General features: G+C 42.7%; 2 protein-coding genes across 14 annotated transcripts in view; both read left to right on the forward strand.

Annotated features, from left to right (window-relative positions):
- Positions 1-5,947, forward strand: part of kiaa1217 (KIAA1217 ortholog) — a 165,732-nt gene extending 159,785 nt beyond the window's left edge. For 10 of the 12 annotated variants that reach the window (XM_080417701.1, XM_080417695.1, XM_080417700.1 and 7 more), the window contains 3 exons: positions 347-2,008; positions 2,567-2,698; positions 3,818-5,947. In XM_080417701.1, coding sequence (XP_080273827.1) covers positions 347-2,008; positions 2,567-2,698; positions 3,818-4,366 — 2,343 coding nt within the window. In that variant the 3' untranslated portion in view covers positions 4,367-5,947. The remainder of the gene's footprint in view (positions 1-346; positions 2,009-2,566; positions 2,699-3,817) is intronic. The other 2 variants (XM_080417697.1, XM_080417698.1) reach the window with 2 other exon arrangements.
- Positions 5,948-9,492: 3,545 nt separating this feature from the next.
- Positions 9,493-12,256, forward strand: part of nphp3 (nephronophthisis 3) — a 30,825-nt gene continuing 28,061 nt past the window's right edge. For both annotated transcript variants that reach the window (XM_080417619.1, XM_080417620.1), the window contains exons 1-3: positions 9,493-9,526; positions 10,378-10,509; positions 11,023-11,282. In XM_080417619.1, the coding sequence (XP_080273745.1) occupies positions 10,446-10,509; positions 11,023-11,282 (324 nt within the window). In that variant the 5' untranslated portion in view covers positions 9,493-9,526; positions 10,378-10,445. The remainder of the gene's footprint in view (positions 9,527-10,377; positions 10,510-11,022; positions 11,283-12,256) is intronic.

The following is a 12,256-nucleotide window of genomic DNA, read 5'->3' on the forward strand; positions in this document are numbered from 1 at the left end:
TTTAAAGCGAACATTTTTAACTCAAATCTTTGCGTCTGGGGGTCCCTGGAACAAAATATTTTGAGATGGGGGTCCGCGGCCAATTAAATATCATTTTGGGGGTCCTTGACATGAAAACTTTGAGCACCACTGATATAGAAACATAGGTTTTTCAGAAAACAGTTGGGATTTAGAAGACATTTATAGAATCGGCTTCAGATCTTAATGGGTTAAAGATTTATCTGACAATATAAAAGTTTGTATCAGAAGTCAAATATGATGAAAACTTGTCCAATATGAATTTGTATGACTGTGCTGTGGCTTACCAGCTTATAAATAAAGCCTCTGGTCTTTTCCATGTCTGCAGGTCATATACTATGTGACAGGGCAGATTTCCAAAGACCAACCACAACCACCGCCGCCGGGAACGGAGGAAACTCCCGAACGCCGAGAGCCCACACTGCCCCCATCACAGGTGTCAAATGTCAATGCTAATGACAATTCCCCAGGCCAGCAACAGCCACTGTCTGACCCACCAGTTTCTCCCCCACCGCTATCGCCTCCGCCAATATCGCCTCCGCCTATATCCCCCAAGCCTGTGGGTCTGAATGGCTTCAAACTGCCTAGAAAGCACATGAAACGTTCACAACCCTCGAAGACCGGTACGGAAGCGCCAGGGGCAAATACGATCCTTAACCAGATTAACGCGGAAAAGAAACGGGAGCCCTCAGTCACCCAAGAGCACATTTCCTCTAGTAAGAGTGTAGTAACTGAGAAGGTGTCAATCTCAACCACTAGCACCATAAGAGAGGCACCCAAGAGTGTTGCCCCTCCGCCAGAAGAGGCCCCCTGTGATGGCGGTGACCAGGCCAGCGGTCAGTTGGAGGAGACCGGCGATGAGGATGCCGGTCTTAGTGCCGACCTCCCCGGCGAAGAGGCTCCTCCCCCGCCTGACAACATAGCCTTCATGATCACCAGCACCAAGGTCCAGGCGTTGTCCTCCGGGGAATACCAGGAACTGGTCAATGCAAAGAAAGGCAGCGTCCAGACGGTCACCGTAGGGAGCAGGGGCTACGCTACAGAAATCATCGATCCCTCCGCTCCGCCGGACAACGGGTTCAATAGGAAGCCAGTTATCATCATCTTTGACGAGCCCATGGACATTCGCTCTGCCTACAAGCGCCTGTCCACCATCTTCGAGAGCGAGGAGGAGCTGGAGAGAATGCTCGCGGAGGAGCGCATCGACGAAGAGAGCGAAGAGTCAGACTCTGAGAGGAGCGGTGGGACGCAGGTAATAGTCGGAGGGCCCAAGGGGGGAGACGACGGGTCCGCAAAAGCGGTGGGTCGTCGGGTCGCCGCGGACCGCGCTAGCTTATCGTCATCCTCCTCCTCCTCGTCCGTGTCGGAGCTGACGGAAGGCGGGGCGAACTCGGAGACGACCGGAGGTAAGAAGAAGTTCAAGTTCAAGTTCCCGAAGAAGCAGCTGGCAGCGTTGTCGCAGGCAATCCGTGCGGGAACCAAGTCGGGCAAGAAGACCCTGCAGGTGGTGGTGTACGAAGACGAGGAGGAGTCTGACGGAACCGTCAGGCAACACAAAGAAGCAAAAAGGTTTGAGATCGTTCGCTCGAAATCCCTGGCGGCCCCCAGCTCGGCTCTGGCGAAAAGGGACAATTCTGACTCCCTGTACCGGACGGATGAAATCAGGAAGAGCACGTACAAGACACTGGACAGCCTAGAGCAGACCATCAAGCAGTTGGAGACCACGATTAGTGAGATGGGGCCGTGCCCCGAACAGGAACCACCATACGTGCGCGTGGAGGAGACTAAAGCCGGGGACGATAACGCTTCCGAGGGAGTGGGCTTGAAGAGGTCCCTGTCTCTCCCTTCCTCCAAAAGCCCCGGCTCGAAGATCTGTCTTCCCAGTAAAAGCTCTTTGCGGAAGAAGTCCAAGCCACAGCTCCTCCCTCGTCCTGTAGTCGTACCTACCACCACCACCAGTACTCCCAGTCCTCCCAGCGGCATCCAACAGGTCTCTCTCTAGCTCTTGTTGCTTCGGAAAGGCTTTGGGTCCTATTTGTTTTTGTAATCTTCCAACCCTACCTTCACTCCATCTCTAACAACTGAGTTTACAAAATCATTAATCCACTCAACAGGTGCTTGGAAATGTCGGAATAATGTCCACCTTGGCGTTCTCCCTCTGTGAAATCATGGTTGACAAGACATGATTGGGGAGTGGCATTTTCATGGGTTCCTGCGTAGCGTCTCTCTTCCTTCAATTTCCTCTTAACTGGGGGTTTCAGTGTGTGGCTCTTAATCACAGAATGACACTACCATGTTGATTACACTTCATTATGTCTGGTTCTCGACTGCATGTACAGTACACAGTGTATTTTTGGTCCCAGGGGGTGCATGTTCTTTCACTGGTGTTGATGAAATGAAACGGTCAAACTGTTGAGCAGGTTTTCACCTGTTTTAGTGCCTTGATTTTCATACTTCCTATGTGGTGTTTGTTTTTTGTTTTTTATTTCCCCTTTCTTTCTTTTGTTTTATTTCTTGTTTTTGTTTTTTCGTTTGGATCCTCCTGCAGAACGCCAGTGTCGCTTCTCCTACTAGTCGGATGCCCGTCCCGTTGTCTGCGAAGTCCAGGCAGTCGCCGGGTACTACTGACAAAGCAGGAAAACAGCAAAAGCTACAGGACGCTCAGAGGCAGTTCCGACAGGTAGTTTTACTGTAGGGCCTTACCGGGGAACTAAAGGAAACAAACTCACCAAGAGTTAGAAAACAAGACGTGTTGTGTTATAAGGGTGAAAAAGACAACCAAAGCTGTGAGATTTGAAGTGTTTTGAGAAAAAAGAAAATGGGCCCCAGGTAGCCATTGTGGATCTGTTATTGTTTCTCTCGAGTCTGCTCTGACTGGAAGGCATGTTTGACTCTTGACTGTTACCACCATAACATCACCGTACTGTTTGCTTCTGCATGTCCACACTGTTCATGGCTTTCACTGTGTTGGTGACTTACTGAAAAAAAAAAAAAAAGAAACAAAGTGGAAAAATGGCAAAGAAAAGATCATTCTCTTCTTGTCACCGACTGAGTTGTCATCGCATCTCCGGTTCCCATCACAGATGAGTTCCTAATCAGTGTTGCCAAACCCTACAATGCTTTTTGGCTCTATTAAAATCTTAATTTATTGGGCTATGCTCCCCCTTTTTCTCAGAATGCACCCCTCCGCTCTAAAACAAAAAAAAATAACCCTCACTTTTTTTTTAAATCTTTCCTTTCCTAAGAGACTTCCCCACCAACTCAACTCACCACCTTGCACCCAGCCTATGTTTGTGGAGGGTTAGCTCAGCTGGCCATAGATATGCACCCTCCTTTTCACACTACTCAGTTTCCCCGCTCTTAATTCGTTCTCGCCCTGTACACCTCCTGCACACTGCCCTCCTGAATTCTCCTCCACAGCATTTGACAAAGCCTGACAGTCCCTCTAACATGGGCCGTCTTCACAGACGTCCCTCCCTCCCTCCCTCCCTTCATTTCTGTCCTCTTGTCTATTCTATGCACTGTTCTTTCAGCCTCTTCTCTGCCTCTTCTTTGTAACTTTTCTCAGTAAGAAGGTTTCTCACCTCGAGTAACCCAGTAAAACAGTAGATGTAGCAGTTTTAAGCTTTTTTGTGTCTTTTAGTTGTCTTAGTAATATTTGTGTTTAATGTGTAGTCATGTTCCCACGTCTATAACTTTAGAATTAACTATTGTCTCGCCTTTTTTTGTATGTGTTGTTCCATTTGACCAATCCCTTTTTTTGACGACCAGTTTCTGTTCTTGGCATCTCTATTTGCAGGCTAACGGAAGTGCTAAAAGAGTTGGAGGGGATCATAAAACCACTTCCCCTACTGTACCCGTCTCTAAAATCCCCGCTTTTTATACTAGCTCCAGTAAAGGCAGCTCCCAGCCTGCTCAAAACTCAGATGCTACTAACCCCATTAACCCTTCCTTCTCCTCCTCCTCTCCCTCTCCCTCTCCCTCCTCCTCCTCCTCTACCACCAAGTCCTCCCTCCCGTCTCCTTACGCACCTCGCTCCGTCTCCTCCCACATCCCCTCCCTCTCTAACGGTTCCCTTAAACTCCCCACGCCCTCACAGCACACAGGTAAAACTCTCTCGTTCTCCTCGCAGACTCAAAATGGTCGAGCGCACTCCTCCTCCTCCTCCTCCTCCTTCTCCTCATCCTCCTCTTCCTCCCCCTCCCCTCTGTCGCCCACCCCTTTGGGCCCAGGTGGGAAGAGCATCCGCACCATACACACTCCCAGCTTCACCAGCTACAGGCCTCACAACGGCGCCGGCGGCAAATCCTGCATACCAACAGCCACCGCGGCTAAGGACACCATCTAGCCCCTCCTCCCCAATGTTTAAGCCCCTCTGGGTTGCTCTTGTGGCAGGTAGACTGGAGTTCCATGTTTTTTTTGGTTTGTTCCATTGAATTTTATTTTATTGTTGCATTCATGCTTTCTCTCTCTTTCGTTTGATATTTGTTGTAAAAAAAAAAGCATTAAGTGATGCTCCCCCCCAACCAACGCACGTATATACAGACACAGGCACACACATAAACACAAACACACACACACACACACACACACACACACACACACACACTCACACACACACACACACACACACACACACACACACACACACACACACACACACACACACACACACACACACACACACACACACACACACACACACACACACACACACACACACACACACACACACACACACACACACACACACACATGTTTTTATTTTTATTTGACACTGGCATTCTCACACCCATGCTTTTACTTTTGTTGAGCTGCGTTTTTCCCATTTCAGATTATATTAACTTGAAATATGACTATTTCTTAAATGTGTATCAGATGTACAGTAAATAATTTGGAGTAAAAAAATAAGAACTAACTAAAAGTGATTTAGTTTTACTACTTTGCTGTTGAAGTGGAGGGCTCTCATTATTTGAGACTCGAGTGGTGTTGAAAATATATTTTTCTTTCAGTATCTATGAATAGAAAATAATAGAGTTGATGTACAATCACAAAGATCATGTAAAAAAATTGTGTGTTTTATTTTTCAAAACAGAGACTGGATATTCATAGTATATTTTAAACTTCTTATATTTCTTGTTTGTCAGACCCACAACCCAGCCCTTGTAAATGCCTTTAATTAATGTATACATGATGTATACAGACGTTTAAAGTGGAACTGCATTGACTTTTGTCTTGTCAAGAATATGTTTCTCATACTTATCCACATACACTGCCAAGTTATTTTACAGATATGTAAAACTGGTATCATCATGAGTAACACAAGTTCTCAATTTTAGTGTGCCTATTTGCCAAAGTTGTTGCTAGTATGTCACTTCTAGCCAATTGACCATATTCACATGGCGGCCATTTTGCTCTTATGTCATACCCTGTCAGGGTTTCCGAACCAACGGGGTGCCTCAAAATGGCCACCATGTGGATATGGTCATTGGCAGTCATGGGATATGGGAGAATTGTACATGCACTCTCTGGGTGTGATGGCTGAAGTTGTGGCCTCGGTAGCTTTACTGGAGGTCTTTGTTTCTTAAGTTAACATTTATTGTTGTCTAAATATGAACTGTACTAAAACAACAAAAACAAAAGTGATTCAATTGTTCTACCACATGTACATAGATGCTTCTAAGAATTTGAGTAGTTTTGTTAACACCAAAGTTTATTTGTATGCATGCCTTTCCAGTACTTTAGGAGAGTGTTGTAAAAGAAGAATTATGTTTGCACAGATAGTTTGTAAATATTTTGTTTCCTGTCTTTTTTTCCTTTTTGTAAAGCTTTAAACCATACTACATAAAAGCAATGTGGTAAAGAAAGAGCTGTGTTGGAATAGCAACAATAAAGATCTGCATGCTTGTAATGCATTCAGCTGGGATGACTCCGTTGTCTATTTTTGTCAGTCATTATGACCTCTGAGAAAATGTATTGAAAGGAAAGTTCATTTCGTAACAGGAAAATACATGTGTTTACATTCAAGTTCTACTGTAGCCTACTCCAGACCAATCACATGATCTACAGCAGGGGTTCCCAAACTTTTCAGCTCGAGACAAGTTTTTGAATGTTTTTATAGATCTTTTTTTTTTTTCCTGAAATTCTTTTGAAAATAAATCTTTTACAATTACAATTTAAAATGTTGGCATTTAGCAGACACTCTTAATCCAGAGCGATTTACAGTAAGCAAGGAAAACACAAAGTAATACATCAAATGCATAGAAATAGTAATCTAGGATCATAGGTAAACCAAGAACCTATCATCAGTCTAAACAGTATATTGAGTATAATATTAAAAGAATCAATAATCTGTACATTGAAACTATACACACTATAGGATGCTAGGTCTACAAATGAACCTGGCATCTAACATGCTATCTAAATTATATTTTAACCTTAGCATAAGCCTGCAAGGTTGTTAAAGGTATCATGACATTCATTTTAACTTTTTTTATTTTCAATGTTTTATTTGAGGTTTTATGACCTCAATTACACCCAAAAAACTTGAACTTAGAACATTCAGTGGATTTTCTGTGGTCTGGGGTTTTCTGAATAATTAGGCTGAAAAGTAATCTGAGCTTGGCCCTTCGACAGTGAGGTCACAGTCGATTAATCCCGCCCACTCTCCTCCTCGCCACTCCCCTCCCCTATCCTTTCCTTTGGGGGGGGCGGAGCAGAGGCGATGATTGACAGGCAAAATCCCTCACCAGCGACACCCGCAGGCAAAGATTTCTTTTTTCATTGCAGTTGAAAAGGCTTTAGAAATGTGAGAGAAAAACACCTGCCATGGATCACTGGAATGGAATTTTCACTTAAAACTTTTTGTACACTTTTGAAGGACCAGGACAAAGACTTTGAATGTGGTGTAAAAGTGAATGTCATTAAACCTTTAAGGCTAGAGCAAGTGCTACGGGCTAAGGTGAAGTCTGAAGAGGTGAGTCTTCAGACTACGGCGGAAGATTGGGAGTGAGTCTGCAGCTCTAACTGCAATGGGGAGTTCGCTCCACAGTTTGGGAGCCAGAAGGGAGAACAGTCTGGGACATGTGGAGCTTTTGAAATAATTGGGTCATGCAACCAATATTGTTTGGGAAACACTGAGCTATACACCTCCTCTGTGTCCTCCACCAGCACTACAGTCCCCAGCTCCACCGGTTTGTGTGTGAGGAGGAAAGACCCCAGACCAGGGGTCTTCAATGATTTTCAGGCCAAGGACCCCTTAGCTGAGAGAGAGGTGAAGCAGGGACCCCCAGTGTTGCAGATTAAACCTTTTCATACATTTCATAGATAGCTTCATTGACTATCATCAGTGTTGTGTAAATTCATATTTTTGTTCATTTCAGACATTTAAAGGTAGGGTAAGTGATTTCCTTTGGTTAAAATAAGTGTTAAATAGCTCTATATTCTGATAGTACTCATTGCTATAGAGTGTTTGTTCAGTAAAAGGAGTCTCCTTGTCTCTCCAGCTCTTTATTAAACAGAAAATGCATTTTTGTTTCAGTTTCAGTTTCATTTCCAATTTTGTCAGGATAGAGAACTCAATCAGGACATAGATGAAACAAGTGAAATTGGAAGTGATGACACTAAGAAATGAGCAGGCAAAATTGGAACTGGAACAATATAAAAATGAAGCTTAAAAATGGGTACTTTCTCCTGATTGGCTGAGATTTTGACACCTACCGGAACATTTATTTTCTGACGGGGAGACTAATGTTACTGAACAAACACTCATAGCAATGATTACTATCAGAATATAGTGCTTTAACCTTTTAACAAAATACTTTTTGTTTTAACCCAAAAATATCACTTACCCTACCTTTAACTACTTAAAACTTCAACACTTAGTACTTGATTTGCCCCTTTTCCCCTCTACACCAAGCCTCTACTGAAAATAGCTGATCTACAAGCTCGTAGCTTGTAGATCTGCTATTTTCGGCTAATGTTCCCCTCAGAATATGGATGCTAGGGTTCAAGTGGTTAATGTAAAAAAAAAAAATCCCATCACAAATATTTGGCAGACCCCTTATAGTAGCTCTGAGGACCCCCTAGGGGTCCCGGACCCCCTGTTGGAGACCCCTGCCCCAGACTAACATGGGTCTATTTCCCAGCATGCTGTAACCCAGTGCTTCTCAAACATTTTCATGTTCCCGATAATCACCGGGATCAGCACAAAATCCTGTGCACTCTGTCATCTTACCAAGTTTACACTTTGCAAAAGGAGATTAGACCTCCAATTCAAGAGTCAGACCAACAATTCTCATGGTTCAAATTGATCGTTTTAATATATTAATGGATATTTACATAATTTATAGATATTTACAAAATTTAGCAGGCATTTAGCAGACGCTCTTTATCCAGAGTAAGCAATTAAGCCAGGTAAACACATACTTTACATCAAATGCAGAGAGACAGTGTAGTGTCTCAGTAATCTAGGATCACAGGTAAACAAGAACCTAGCATCAGTCTAAACAATATAATAATAATTTTAAAAGAAGATCTGAACATTGAAACTATAGGATGCCAGGTAAACAAATGAACCTGGCATCTGTCTAAACATGCTATCTAACCTACATTTATACTAACCCCAACCCTAGTGGAGAGGGAATCTTAGCATTAGTATTCATCTATTCAAACATCCACATCTTACTCCATCAACTTCCAAATGCCTTCGTTTGCCAACTCACCTGGAACTTTGTTTTCCCCTCGATGACAACAACATTCTTAGGGATGTGCTGCATTATCGGCTTCAGGTGATCCTCTTCATATGTGGTGTAATGCTGCTCTGTAGGAAAAAAATTGAATCAAAAGACAAAATGTCAAGCTAGCCATCTGTAGGCTACTAATAAGCCAACATAATACAATAAAGTATGTTTAAACGTTAGAAATAAAATACAAATTTACAATTTATATTATATTAAATGTACCCATATATTGTATTTGCGTACACACGAGTTTTTGTCAACTTTATGATAAAAAAATATCCAAATGATATAATTATAGCTATTATTAAATGCAGTTTAATACAGTCCACAAATTCCTCTTCAGTTCAAAGGCTACGTCAAGAAATACACACAGTGCGAAGACTACAAACACGCGCACACACACACACACACACACACACACACACACACACACACACACACACACACACACACACACACACAGTTGTAACGTACAGATTTCCAGTGGTGGAAACTAAAGTAACTATTCATTTACAGTACTTAATAATACTGTAACTTACTTAATAGTACTTTTGAAGTATTTTGACTTTACTGCAGTACTTCCAATTTTCAATACTTTAACTTCTACTCCAAATACTTTTACAAAAACATTTGAGTATCTTCTCCACCACTGGATGGGTGCAGATGTTTTGAACAGCTGGCGACAAATTTGACTCGTACGAGGACCCGTAGGATCGACCCCTCGTTACCAAGGCAGCGAGAAGGGAGTGTATGCAGGAGTGGATCGCGTGAGTACATTTGCCTGTGTTTGTTTACCCTCGGATCGGATTTGTTTTTCAACTATTTGGCAAAGTTAAGACGTTCAGAGAAGGTTTTCTTTCTACAAGTAGTGAGTTGTTCAGGATAAACCTCGCTTCGACGACCCCGTTATGTCCTAAACCAGCTATCTCTAGTTAGCTATAGCCTGCCCAGCTCAATGTTTTTATCTGAGGAATCAAATAAATGACATTAAAGCTGAAAGAAAATGCAATCGCCATGCAACTTGAAGCTCTCTGCACTGTGGAGGCAATTGACTGTTGATGATGCTGCTGCATTTATTGTCAGATTAGAGTTTAGTTTAGTTTATTTGCACATGAAAAAATTACATTTGATAAAAACAAAACAAAAATGGAATTTTGCGGTTTGCCGAACCGTTACTTAAATAAACTCCCATTACACCTAAGACAAGCAGCCTCTGTGGATAGCTTTAAAGCACAGCTCAAGACCTGTCTTCACTCTTGCTTTTAGTTGATTTTTAAATCTCTGTGTTGTTATTCATGTCCGCACTGTTTTGCCTGATTCACTGCCTTTTATTTTAATGTTGTTTTATGCTTTTGCTTTTCTTTTTTGCTTTATTGTTAAATTAGTTGTACTTTTTCTGTAATTGTATTCTTGCTCTGTAAAGCACTTTGAGCTGCATTTCATGTCATGAAAGGTGCTATACAAATAAAGTTTATTATTATTATTACTAATAATAATTTCCCACCTCGTTATATGATCAGTTATCCTAGCTGATCGCTGTAATTACGGTTTCCATAGTGGGCTACTACCATACTGCCTTAGTTCCATAGATTTCCCATAATTGTCTCATCCTCCTCAGCATGGTGCTGCTATGGGCAGAGACAGCTGGGCATCGTCTTTAGAACCTGAGGCTCCTGGAGCTACAGTATGGGCACCGCCTCCTCCCTGGTCAGTCCAGGAGAGGTGATTGAGGATGCATATGGAGGTGAAGGTCAGTGATTTACTCAAGCACTGTACTTAATTCCGAACTTAAAAGTACTTTTGACTTGAGTATTTCCATTCCTTGATAGCCTACTTTATATCACTACATCTCAGAGGCAAATGTTGTACTTTTTACTCCAATACATTTTTGACAGCTTTAGTTATTACTTACTTTGCAGATTTAGATTATTAGATTAATTATAATCAAATGTGTAATTAAAAATCTTGTACATTTTACGAAAATAGCCGATACAAGATCACAACGTGACACGCTGTTTAATAGAGCTTAAGTGGTTAATGTTCAATTATTGTAGTCCAATAACATTAATAATATGATTCTTAAATGGGCATTCTGCATAATGAGCACTTTTCCTTTTCCTACTTTAAAGTATATTTTGATGCCAGTACTTTAAGTAAAGTGAGATTTTGAATGCAGGACTTTCACAAAGTATTTCTACATTGTGGTATTGCTACTTTTATTCAAGTAAAAACTCTTGAGTACTTCTTCCACCAACTGGTGAAGGTGGGGAGGCCTGCGAGATCCCAGTGGAGGTCAAGCCAAAAGCCAGACTCCTGCGCAGCTCCTTTCGCCGAGGGCCCAGGGTGATCGGGGCCAGTTTCAAGTCCACGGGCTCCGTGGATCTGGAGTACACTGCCGAGTATGAGAGGCTCCGCAAGGAGTACGAGATCTTCAGGGTCAGCAAGAACAATGAGATCACCTCCATGCAGAAGAAGGAGGCGAAGCTGGATGAGGAGAACAAGAGGCTGAGAGCCGAGCTGCAGGTAACCATGAAGGGGTTTATTCTAGAGAGCCAAGATCCCTTTGAACAAGAGTGTGTTTTAGTCAAGTCGCAGTTGGAGGTAAATTTGAGGTATGTGGGTTTTAAGTATTTTCTAAGGCTGTCCTCGACTAAAGATATGATATAGTCATAGGAAATTGCAGACTATAATCTATTAGTTGATTGTAAAATTGTGTTGGCTGCATAGATACAGTCATGCAGAGACCAGCCTTTTCAGGTTGGCGAGGTTGAGACCTGTACATTCTAATGTTGATTTCACAATGTGTTGTGAACTCCTTGTCTGGTTGTGGGTGGGTGGAGTTGGGGATTGAGGTTTAAGGTAGCTCTCCACCAAACAGACTACTACAGATTATTTACTACAGACTGGCAGTCGGGAGATCAGTCGGTTGGAAGGTGTGAAAAAAAGTTCCTCAATGCACCTGAGAGCCGACACCGACAGGTGGCTACCATGGTGTTAAAAAAAAGCCTATGGCTTGATGTCTTTTTCAACAACAAGCCTGCTGCTATCCGACGGTCGCTTTCCTACAACTTGCGACCTGACGCGACAGTGTACTCAAGGCCTGTTCAACAGCAAATCTTCGGCAACAGACGTTTTGGAGAGCTACCTTTTACTGTCACACCTGACTAGTATAGGAGGCTTAGTTAGGTCTCCTATCTTCACTGACGGGTGGGGTCTGGTTCCAGGCTAACCAGCGACACCTGACCTAGATATAGGCCAGGGTAGATGGCTCATATCCATTTGTTTGTTTGTACTGGTGAGGAGATTGTGTTGGAAGAAACTCCATTGCTGTTGTCTTCATAATCATATCTGACATTATTAACTCAGAAACATAATTCCATTATCATCATTCATCATCATTTCATTTAATCGGCATTGAGTCATAATAAATACACCAACTATACAAAGCGGCACTCTGTTCCCTGTGCTTTAATGGGCATGCTGATGTAGGGGTTATA

This window comes from Gymnoscopelus braueri (genome assembly GCF_963280865.1).
Source record: "Gymnoscopelus braueri genome assembly, chromosome: 21".
In the NCBI taxonomy this organism is placed as follows: domain Eukaryota; kingdom Metazoa; phylum Chordata; class Actinopteri; order Myctophiformes; family Myctophidae; genus Gymnoscopelus; species Gymnoscopelus braueri.